Here is a 12,256-nt window from a genome sequence, read left to right as displayed (position 1 = left end):
GCCGCTGCCAGTCTGTGAAGACAATACTGAGATAGATGGATCAATGGCCTGACTCGGTAGAAGGCAGCTTCCTATGTTCCTATGACTTGTCTAGCAGTATCCTCAGACAATGACTTTGTCTCTCAAGGGGAATGTGACCCTTTCTAAGATGAGATACAGGTGAAACTCGGAAAATTAGAATATCGTGCAAAAGTCCATTAATTTCAGTAATGCAAATTAAAAGGTGAAACTGATATATGAGACAGATGCATTACATGCAAAGCGAGATAAGTCAAGCCTTAATTTGTTATAATTGTGATGATCATGGCGTACAGCTCATGAAAACCGCAAATCCACAATCTCAGAAAATTAGAATATTACATGGAACCAAGAAGACAAGGATTGTAGAATAGAACAATATCGGACCTCTGAAAATTATACAGTGTACTGTGCTTGATTGGCCAGCAAACTTGCCTGACCTGACCCCATAGAGAATCTATGGGGCATTGCCAAGAGAAGGATGAGAGACATGAGACCAAACAATGCAGAATTGCTGAAGGCCGCTAATGAAGCATCCTGGTCTTCCATAATACCTCATCAGTGCCACAGGCTGATAGCATCCATGCCACGCCGCATTGAGGCAGTAATTGCTGCAAAAGGGGCCCAAACCAAGTACTGAATACATATGCATGCTTATACATTTCAGAGGTCTGATATTGTTCTATTCTTCAATCCTTGTCTTCTTGATTCCATGTAATATTCTAATTTTCTGAGATTGTGGATTTGGGGTTTTCATGAGCTGTATGCCATGATCATCACAATTATAACAAATTAAGGCTTGACTTATCTCGCTTTGCATGTAATGTGTCTGTCTCATATATCAGTTTCACCTTTTAATTTGCATTACTGAAATTAATGGACTTTTGCACGATATTCTAATTTTCCGAGTTTCACCTGTATACCTTGGTGCTCAGATAATCAGTTTTATCACCCCAGAAGACATCCATCTTATCTGGATTAAGTTCCAGCTAGTTTGCCCCCAACCAACCCAGAATTTATTTATTTATTTATTTATTTATTTGATTGATTGATTTCATTTCTACACCGCCCTTCCAAAAATGGCTCAGGGTGGTTTACACAGAGAAATAACAAATAAATAAAATGGATAAATAAGAATGACCTCCAAACATTGGTTCAGGGCATCCAATGCTTCCCTGGTATCAGCTGACTTGAATGATAAATAGATCCAGGTATCATCAGCATACTGATGGCACCACAGTCCATGACTAAGGATGACGTCTCTGAGTTGTTTCTTGTAGAAGTTGAACAACATGGGGGATAAAATTGATTCCTGCAGCACCTCATTCAGCAATGGCCAAGTAGTAAGCAGGCATATCCCCAGCACCACTTCCTGATGATGACCCTTTAGATAGGACTGGAGCCCCTGAGTAACTGTTTTTGCTATTTTAACAAACATGAGTTTGTTCCCACCATGTTGCTGAGGTGGTATCTTTGCAGATCTGGCAAAACAGGCTTATTTGCATACCTCAGTGGGAGTAGGCGGCTTGTAAGAACATAAGAATTGCCTCGCTGCATCAGGGCACTTTCCAGACTAGCTGCTCAACAGCAGCAAAATGCCTCCATTCAGGCAAGTTGCAGGAACAGGAACAGAACAGAACTTTATTATGGTCATAGACCAATATACAAGAAATACAAACAATGCATCATGTAAATAAAATTTAAAAAGAAGAGAGAAATATATAAACTACTTATGAAATGCTTTGCTAAAGATCAGATCGAGTTTTGTGGATTATAAAACAAAACCTGGCCACTATATTAATAATTTTTTCATCTGGGTTAAGTAATAAAGGCAAGTTGCATTCAAAATGTAGACAGCAAGGGGAGCAGTCTTACAGAAACTAACAACCTGGGGGGAATGCAACTCTTTTACGCTGGATATACAACATCCCAACTCTATATTGCAGTGATTAAATTCGAAACAAGGCATTGGAAATGTGAATAGGAGAGGAGAGCTGGTCTTGTGGTAGCAAGCATGATTTGTCCCCATAGCTAAGCAGGGTCTGCCCTGGTTGCATATGAATGGGAGACTTGATGTGTGAGCACTGCGAGATATTCCCCTCAGGGGATGAAGCCGCTCTGGGAAGAGCAGAAGGTTTCAAGTTCCCTCCCTGGCTTCTCCAAGAGAGGGCTGAGAGAGATTCCTGCCTGCAACCTTGGAGAAGCCACTGCCAGTCTGTGAAGACAATACTGAGCTAGATAGACCAATGGTCTGACTCAGTATATGGCAGTTTCCTATGTTCCTTTTCCTATGTACCCTGCTGTCCGTGTAGGGACTGCAGTGTCACATTGCAGGAAGTGTGGAAGCACACTTCCGAGATACGATGTGACACCGTTGCAGGGTCTAATCTGGAAAGCGACAAGGCCAAGGGTCCAGCATCTTGTTTCCTGCAGCACCCAATAAGATCCTTCTAAGAACTCCACAAGAAAGGCATGAAGGCAATAGCCCTCCTATCTTGTTTGTCTCCCAGCAAGTGGTATTCAGAAGCACACTGCTTCAGAACTCATAGGCTTTGGGGATCATGTTCTAGGGCAGGTCTCAAACTTGGGTCCCCAGATATTGCTGGACTACAACTTCATTCATCCCTTTTGGCCCTTGTGGCTGGGATTATGGAAGTTGTAATATCTGGGGAACCAAGATATTAATATCTGGGGAACCAAGTTTGAGAACCTCTGTTCTAGGCTCAAATCCCACAATTCTTTTCATTATTATTATCATTTAATTGTTCACATTTTAGAAAAAAAAATCATAAATATACTAGAGCCAAGACATATCAAACCAGATGCCATAAACATAACCATTAATAAATTTAACATCAGCCAGCCTCTGAATCCATAAACACCTTCACATGAATATTATCCTTTTTCCTTCTTGTTTAAACTGTAAGCCACTTTGAAAGCTTGTTCAGACTGAAAAGCAAAGAATAAATGAAGTAAAGAGAGAGAGAGAACTTTATCAGTGTCTTAAACAACATTATATAAGAACATAGGATCTTAGGAAGCTGCCTTATACTGAGTCAGACCCTTGGTTCATCTAGCTCAGTATTGTCTACACAGACTGGCAGTGGCTTCTCCAAGTCTCTCTCAGCCCAATACTGGAGGGGCCAGGGAGGAACTTGGAACCTTCTACATGAAAGCATATCTCTTTCAATAACAGTGGTGATGATGATGATGATGATGATGATGATGACCAAATAATAATAATAATAAAGACCAAAATAATCCCAGTGGTAATTGGCGCCCTAGGTGCAATTCCAAAAGACCTTGAAGAGCACCTCAACACCATAGGGGCCACAGAAATCACCATTAGCCAATTACAAAAATCAACTTTACTGGGAACAGCCTATATTCTGCAACGATACATATAATAATAATAACAGCAACAATATTGATAATAAAATCCAGCCATCCCTGGTCCTTGGGAAGGACTCGATGTCTGGATAAAACAAACCAGTCAATAACACCTGTCTGACTGTGTAAATAAGTAATAATAATAATTAATTACAACCCCCTCTATGTCTGTCACTGCAATTACCTGCAGCAACCTGGTCTCCCTCGATATAATTGTAGAGTTGAGATGACACATGATGGAATAAGATGACACATCATCTGGTTTATGGTCTCAGTTTCCTGGAGCTGTTCAAAACAAAACAAAACTAATTAAAACTTTCTACATATCCTGTGTTTCCCTTCAAGGGAACCCAATTTCTCCTCCAAGCACTTTCACCTGAAAGCAGCTACTGAGCATTTTTCATCTGCATCCCACTATCAGCAACATTTGTGTGTTTTTTCCAGTGTCTATAGGTGGCTTGGATTAGGACCATACTGGGTCTCATACCCACCATACTGGGTCTGCTGGTGGTCAAGTTTGCCCACTGCTCGGAGGGCATTTTTACAAGAAAGTTAAGCTGGAATACATTGCACTGGAAACCATGTTGAACTTAGAAGAGTTCCCACAGTTAGTTGGAGTGATTTTGGACCCCATGGTGGTCATTGCCCAAGGAACCAATGCTACTCAGAACAGCCTTAAAGCAGGTGGGACATAGTAGCCAAAATCCTGTGCAGGCTGCTCTCCAAGACTAGGCATGACACCTTTGTCCCTGTGGTTCTCTCAAGCATGTCTTAATGGGGTTGTTTTAATTAATTAATTTTTATTAATTTTAATTAATTATTTTTTAAATAATCAATTAATTATTATTTTTTATTCAGCTAAAAAGGTTTCAAAGTGGTTTACAAAGAAGAAGAAGATGGTGCCTGTCTGTCCACTTAGAAGGGGGACATTAATTAATTAATTAAATTAAATAAGTTCCGGCTGGTTCAGATCCTCTGTCAGAGGAACTTTGAGCCTTCTAGACTGAATGCAGACCAAGACAGCTCTGTACCCTGAGCTGCCTATGTTTATGCAAAAGAAATAAGCCCCTGTTCTTTAGGATTGGCAGGTAGTCTTACATTCCTTGCAGTGTGATGCCTCCTCCTTTTGATGTAAAGTTGCAGGCATTATATAAGCCTGAGAGCTAACTCCCACAGCATGCATGGAGCATGCTTGTGCCAATCAGACACATGGGCCGCATTCACACATAACATGGAACCACAGGTCCAATGGAGCTAATGTGGTTCCGCCCTCTCCCCTTCCCTGCCCCAAAGCGTGGTTACCTCTCCCCATTCAGACATAACCAGTGGGACCCTTACTGCAGTCAGGGAGACTGCAGAGAGGTGGGAAAACTGGCTGCGTCAGCTTCCTTCTAGGATGAAGGACAGCCCATGCATCCTATCACAGTCAGAGCGAGGGAGGGGCTTCCTCCCTCAACTCCAGTTACAGCTCTGTGTACTGTTCAGACATAACACTGCCAGATGATAACCTCAAGTAGGAGCAACAAAACCCACTACAAACTGAAGCTTCAAACTGGAGTTTTGGGAGGGAGACCTTGGGTCACTTTGGCATCCAAACTGCGGCTGCATGCATTTGGAAGTACTAAAAATTCAACCTCAGGCCCCTCAACTCTGGTTTCCCATTATGTGCGAATGGGGCCTTGGCCTTGCTTCTCCAGAACTACTTCCTTTTGAAATTGATTCATATGCAGCAGGGCCTCTGTGTCTCTAGGTCCGTGGCTCTCATTTGTGGTGCCAACGGTCTCTCTCTGCAATTCCTGCAAAGCTAAGTGCTTGGCCTCCATCCCCTGTAGAATCCCAGGAAACAATTAACCTGTCTCCTGGGTCATTTCCCCAAAAGACACTTAAATGCTGTTAACATCCCTTGTAGAAACATGCAAGGTGTTGTTAATTGGATACAGAGAAGTGTAAAAGGGCTTGGTGGTTTTTTTTAACATAATGTGAATTCTAGTCAGTGTGGTTTTTTATGTACATGGGAAATGAAAACCTATGAGATTTAAGTTTGACTTGGGACATTGGCCAAGTCTATACACTTTGTTCTAAATAACGTATCCTCCAGTATTTCATTGATGAAGATAGCGACATGCTTCTGTCACTGCTATTCTCATACCAAAAATCACAGTGCAAGCAGAGTGTGAGTAAATTATTCATTTGCTATTATATTGCCTGCTTTATGCAGTATTCATTTATACTGAAATAGTCTGGTTTCTCCTGATCAAAAAAAGCCAAGAAGGTGATTGCTCTTTTGGTAAAGTTATAGCAGAAAAATGTAATTGCCTTATAATAGGTTACTCACAATTTACTATTGCGTGAAGCAGCAGCAGCCTGTGCACTGCCTATGTGTGTATGTGATGCTCAGAGATTCAAAGCCACCCTTGGGAAGGGTGCTGAACCCTAGAAAATGATAATACTAGCAAATCTAACAGTCAACAAGATACCCCTAGAAAGGGCCATACTTGGGAATAAGTTACTGAAGATAGGAGCTATTCCTAGCAAATAAGAAAACTTGCAGAATATGAAAGATTGCTCAACACGTAGACCAGGGATTCTCAAATTTGTATTCCCAGATGTTGTCAGACTACATCTCCCATCATCCACAGCCATAACAACAGCCATTGTGACTGTGGGTGATGGGAGTTGTAGTCTAACAAGATCTGTGGACCCAAATTTGAGAACCCCTGATTTTGACTTGAAGTAATTTCTATAAAAGCAGCAGAACAAAGCAGCAGAGCAAAAATAAACAAAACAGAAGAACAAAGGCCATGGATCCATGCAGACATTTGTGTCTTGTGGAGGTGTCATCTCTGGAAGGAAGAAACTTGTGAAAACTTGACTGTGTGTTCTACAGAAGTCCTACAGTTGATGAGGGAGCTGAGGCTGCCTGTTCCAAGACAGGCGTGTCAACTACTGCATGCTTCCTCAAATACATGGTAGCATGTGGAGTTTCACTTTTTGTCTGCAGGTGAGGCTAGGGATGGACCTATAAGTTACAAGACATTTTGAGCTGTCTCCACTCCGTGTCTCTTTCCTCTCTCTTCTTAATAACATTTAAGATAACACAACACATGATGTGCCATCAACATTCTGTGCAGTTCCTTGCCTCTGCCTCACATTATTGGCTCTCAGTAGTATGGAAAGGGGTAATGTGATATCACAGCACACATTGAGCCTGTTCACACGAGCAGCCTAACCCTCGCTAGGGCCTCCCCGCACCACCACCACCACCCCCGACAATCAAGAAAATGCTGCGTGGCGTACAGCCCGCATGCTTTTAAACCCAGCTGCTAGCCAGATTTAACAAGCACTCCATTAACCTTGGTTTTTTTTTAATCGCTGTGGTTTTTTTATCGCTGTGTCACCGTGCACCGCACAACAAGCCTCCCGGCCTCGGGGGTACCCCCAGAATCCCCCACGCATCCACGTGGGGCATCCTGGGACTTCCGGGGCCTGGGCGGCCCCCCATCCCCACAGCCTCAACAGCACCATGACGGAGCCGGTAGACGTGTCAGTGGCCGATCTGGTTGCCCAGGGCTGATCACAACTGATCGTCTGGGGGAAGAGCGGACTAAGGCCGCTCGCCCCACTGAACCCTCACAGGCTCTACACACCACTCATGTGTAGGGCCTCAGTATGGCACAGTGGTTAGAAGTAGGACCTAAAAAACCTGGGTTCAAATCCCTGTTCATCAATGACGCTCAATGAGTGTTCTAACCTACCTTGCAGGAGTGTTGTGAGGATTAAAATGGAGGAGAGCGCAATATATGTTGCCCTAAGCTCCATGAAGGAAGGTTGGGATGAAATAAATAATAATAAAATTGTGTTTATGCCTGTTTCCCCCTCATTTTCTTATTTTGTCTTTTGTTGTCTTTTTCTTCATCTCTCTCTCTCTCTCTCTCTCTTTAAAAAAAACAACAATTATGAAGAACAAAAGATCAAATGGTGGTGGTGGGGGGTGCTAGTTGTAGGAAGACTCCCTGCCTCCATCTGAAGGCATTCACCCATTTTTCAAAAATGGGTGAAAACAAAACAATCATTTGCTAAATGGTAACTTGCTGTGAGCCACCTAATGGTGCAGTGGGGGAGTATCTTGCCTAGGGAGCAAGAGGTTGCTGGTTTGAATCCCCGCTGGTATGTTTCCCAGACTACCGGGCAGCAGTGATATAGGAAGATGCTAAAAGGCATCATCTCATACTGTGCAGGAGATGGCTATGGTAAACCCCTCCTGTACTCTACCAAAGGAAACCACAGGGCTCTGTGGGCACCAGGAGTCGACACTGACTCGACAGCATAACATTACCTTTTCTTTTAATTTGCTGTGATGTAATCCAGGGATTTCTGATCAAGTGCAAAAGTGTGATAATATTTTCCTCACCTCTTGGATGGAAAACACAAATGACCGGCTTGTCAGATAGCTACGTGCACAACATGGGAAGTTTCCATTTGGCAAATAGCTGCATCAGTGAAGCCAAGAAAGGGTTTTTTGTTTTGTTTTTTTTGCCACTGATATGTGGTTAAAGATGTAAAATATCATAATAAACTGTATTTGTACAGCTATACGAAAATGTGATCTTGAGGTTATTTGTATATTGGATGTGACTAGAAACTGGATGTATGATCTGAGTGAATAGTTGTAATGTTGAGGGATGAGGGTAAATCAGTGCTGCTGCAACATCATCATCATCATCATCATTATTATTATTGCTATTTTTTCTTGTGCATCATATTATTTTGTAAGCTAAATTATGGAAATGCTTCATAGTAACCAAAGAAATGCAATAAATTCAAAATAAATAATGTCCATCGTTTCTAACCAGTGTATAAATCAAACTCTTCTTATGTCTAATCCACATTTTGTATCCATTTAAAAACCAACAAAGGAAATGTTGAAGTGCAGCAAGAACTCAGAAGGCACTGCGGAACTAGAAGAAGCTCTTGCTACAGTGCTGGATATAATCAAATCAGCCAATGACTCCATGCATCAGATTGCAATAACAGGCTATGAGGTATGCAAACCACAGATGCAAATCAGTGTTTTTCACATCTTTTAACTTATTTATATGGTAACCAACAGTTTGCGTCTAACTATTTTTAAGATGCCCATTCTGTCTCTTTACTAGAAGCACTGATATTAGAGGTACTAGACCACTGATATTAAAAATCTACAGTACTTTTACTATTGCTTTTAGAGCTTTCTACCTGGATCTACCTAGTAGATTTCTAAATCTACTGTTTCAGCCTAGAAGACTAAATCCAGTTCAGTTTACATGTAAGTTAGGCAGCAGAATTCCCATGCTTGCAGTCCATAGTCCAGGTGCTTCAGGCACTTTGATGTCAGTAGTTTTCAAATCAGCTCAACATTCCACCTGTGCTGGATGACAAAAGAGTAAGCAATTAATAGCAATAGCAATAGCACTTACATTTATATACCGCTCTATAGCCGGAGCTCTCTAAGCGGTTTACAATGATTTAGCATATTGCCCCCAACATTCTGGGTACTCATTTTACTGACCTCGGAAGGATGGAAGGCTGAGTCATCTTAATGTCAGAAGTATGACTGCATTGACTGTTAGAAACGGAACCAGTATTCACCTAGGGGGAAACCCTCTGGAGGAAACACTGAGGAAAGAATTGCAGCTAAGATTAATGGGAGGAAACTGACGTATAATTGAAGCAATGACGTCTGAACCCTGATTAATACCATTTCCCCCCACCCTTTTTCACTTTTTGAAGGGAGATGTACATGAGCTTGGCAAATTGCTACTGCAGGGCTCCTTCAATGTTTGGACAGACCACAAGAAGGGTCATAACAAAGTCAAAGATTTGGCCAGGTTCAAGCCGATGCAAAGGCATCTCTTCCTCTATGCGAAAATCCTGCTCTTTTGCAAGAAGAGGGAAGAAAATACAGATGGCCATGAGAAATCGCCTTCATACAGCTTTAAAAATTCCTTAAAGGTAAATGTTCTCTGATGGGAGAAGAAGAGGGAGCTCAAAATCCTTGACCCTGCCCCCTCAACAGATTTTGAAGTTACTAGATGCAAAATACGTCGTTGCCAACAAACACACTCCCTCCTCCTGCTACACCTTGAACTGGTATAGCATAGTGGCTAAGAGACTGAGCTACAAATTGGGAACTCTGAGGTTCAAATCCTGCCTGAGGACGCACCCACCCACCCACCCCCCGCTTTCTGCACGGCAATAATGGGATAACCCTACCAACTGGTCTAGATGTATCAATGGTCTGATTCAGTATAAGGCAGCTTCATATTAGGACTGTAGAGTAGTGGAGAAGTAGTAACGGTTTTGCATGCAGAAGGTTCCCTGTTCAGTCCCTGACAGTATCTCCAGGTAGGGCTGGGGAAGACTCCAGCCTGAAACGCTGGAGAGCCCCTGCCAGTCAGTGTAGACAATACTATAATAGAGCAAGATGGACCAATGGTCTGTCTTGGTAGAAGACAGCTTCCTATGTAATTTGCATAAGTCATAGCTTACTGGGTCCTCAAAAGGATCTCAGCCTTTCTCCTGTCTTACCCAGAGGAAGCATATAGAGGCTACAGAAGAGCTTGCATGGATGACGGGCATCCAAGTGTATGTCAGAACCAAGAACATGGACATCATTTGTCCAGCCAGGCATCCACAATTCCACTTGTCAGCTTCTCAGGGATGAGTTCTTCTGGCCTTTTGGCGAGAAGGATGCCCAACAGCTCATATTTGCTTGCTCCCCTTCCACCGTCCCCCACCACCACCACGCCAGCTTTCACTTGCACTGGAATTTAGATGAGCTCATCATGAGTGCTATCTTGTGGCTATAGGTCATCCAATTAAATGACCTATATGAGTCTTGAATTCAGGTAATGCATACCTATATGAGTCTTGCTACCCAGGTTAGGGCAGCCCTACCTAGATAGGGCTGCTTGTTTGCAGCACCGGGATCGAGACCGATCCTGGCGCTGCCTCCCTCTGTCACCCAAGTTTTTTACCCGGGCTTTTACCTGGGTTAAAGGGTATAAGTGCACCCTTTGCCCCAGTTTGGGGCTCATGAGTATGCTTGGCAGGCAGCCTTGAGCATACATAGAGCCAGGCACCTAGAGCGCCTGGCTCGAGAGAGAATCCCTGAATGCACCACGCTGGTCACCCAATGCATTTAGGGATATCTGGCCGGGACTCATTTCCCCCTCCAGTTTTTCCTAGCCTCATCGGTGCACCAAGGAAGAGCATACAGATCATCTGGTGGGAAGGTAGGTTCATCTGGTGTGAACGACCTTACAGTATTTGTTTTATCTTCATCTATAAAATCAGGCCATACAGGTAACACAGACTCCTACAGCTGGCAGCAAAACTGCTCCCATCCGATTCCTACTCTCCCATCAGATGCTACTCTCCCATCAAATTCCCGAGAGCAAGAGCATGCACCCTAGAGCCCCGCCAGTTTGTTTCCAGTCCATCTAAATGCACCTCTGTCAGACTCATTTTCTTTCTGCCGCATACTGTTTTTTCTCTCCCTTCCACTGGGTCTGAGCAGTGTCACATTCTGAAGGGAGGGGAGGAGAGGAGAGATGTCCGGGCCATTAAGGAAAGCACCTCTAATCATTAAGGAAATTAACATTCTTTTGTCAAGTCGCTGACTACACCTTTAACCCGTCAGACAACCATAACTGACTTGCCACTGATGCTAATCAGGATAGTAAAACTCGGTGGCTGACATTAATTAAAGGAAGTCCTTTAAGGTCCCCTGAGCAGTACAATGGAGTAATTAGTCAGGGTGTCAGCCTGTATACTTACGCTGTGTACTGTGGTCTGAATGAGGCTCATACTGGGTCCCCCCACAAAACGTTCTCTAAACAGCAGTGCAAGTGAGAATAAGGGGACAGATATAGTGCAAGGGTATATTCAAATGTTGTGAACCACCTTGGGGTTCTCTTTTAATGAAAAGTGGTATATGAATCTAACAATAAACAAACAAACAAACAAACAAACAAATAAATAAAAACTGCTGTTCATCCTTCTTGCTGAAGGACCAGAAGTATTTGCTCCTAGGAAGCTGCAAAGGGGATCTATGGATGTCTGCATATATGAAGCTGCTTTCTATGACAGAGATGGCATCGGAGGGCATCCACAACCTCTACTGTTAATTACAACAACAAAATGACAACAACAAACATTTATATACCGCTTTTCAAGAAAAGTTTCCAAAGTGGTTTACATAGTGAAATAATAAATAAATAAGATAGCTCCCTGTCCCCAAAGGGCTCACAATCTAAAAAGAATCATAAGACAGACACCAGCAACGGTCACTGGAGGTACTGTGCTGGGGGTGGATAGGGCCAGTTACTCTCCCCCTGCTAAATAAAGAGAATCACCACATTAAAAAGGTGCCTCTTTGCCCAGTTAGCAGGGGTATTAATACTCAATTGCACTGGAAAACTCCAATGTCCGTTTTCAACTCCCCACCCCCCAAAAACAACCCAGCATAATAGAATATATAGTATTCATATTTCTATGGGATGAAACTGCAAAAAGACGGATGGGCCCATGTGCACACACACACTGCCCCATGAATGCAATTGAGCAAAAGATTCTGCCTCCATTAGCACCATATGGCCTAAATGAGCAGGAAAGATGGAGTTTCATCCATAAGGCTTCCTGCTCATTTAGGCAAAATAAGGAGCTTCAGTAACAGCTTGATTCGGTACATGGAGCTGTGCTGTCCTGAAACACTGAAAGATTAGAGTCCTTTTGCCAAAGGTACATCTGGCTCATCCTAAAATTTGTTTGTATCTTCCACTTCTGTGTGCAAAGCAGGTGCTTTACC

General features: G+C 42.9%; 1 protein-coding gene across 16 annotated transcripts in view; it reads left to right on the top strand.

The window, feature by feature from the left end:
* The window catches only part of MCF2L2 (MCF.2 cell line derived transforming sequence-like 2), a 440,334-nt gene that overhangs the window by 347,939 nt on the left and 80,139 nt on the right, over positions 1-12,256 (top strand). For all 16 annotated transcript variants that reach the window (XR_008318527.1, XR_008318525.1, XM_053304949.1 and 13 more), the window contains 2 exons: positions 8,325-8,450; positions 9,178-9,399. Coding sequence is in view for 14 of the 16 variants with exons in the window: in XM_053304949.1 (XP_053160924.1) it covers positions 8,325-8,450; positions 9,178-9,399 (348 nt within the window). In the remaining 2 variants the exon portion in view is untranslated. The remainder of the gene's footprint in view (positions 1-8,324; positions 8,451-9,177; positions 9,400-12,256) is intronic.

Source organism: Hemicordylus capensis, chromosome 3 (assembly GCF_027244095.1).
Source record: "Hemicordylus capensis ecotype Gifberg chromosome 3, rHemCap1.1.pri, whole genome shotgun sequence".
In the NCBI taxonomy this organism is placed as follows: Eukaryota; Metazoa; Chordata; class Lepidosauria; order Squamata; family Cordylidae; genus Hemicordylus; species Hemicordylus capensis.
Note: the sequence above shows the minus strand (reverse complement) of the source record. Positions and strands in the feature narration are given on the sequence as shown.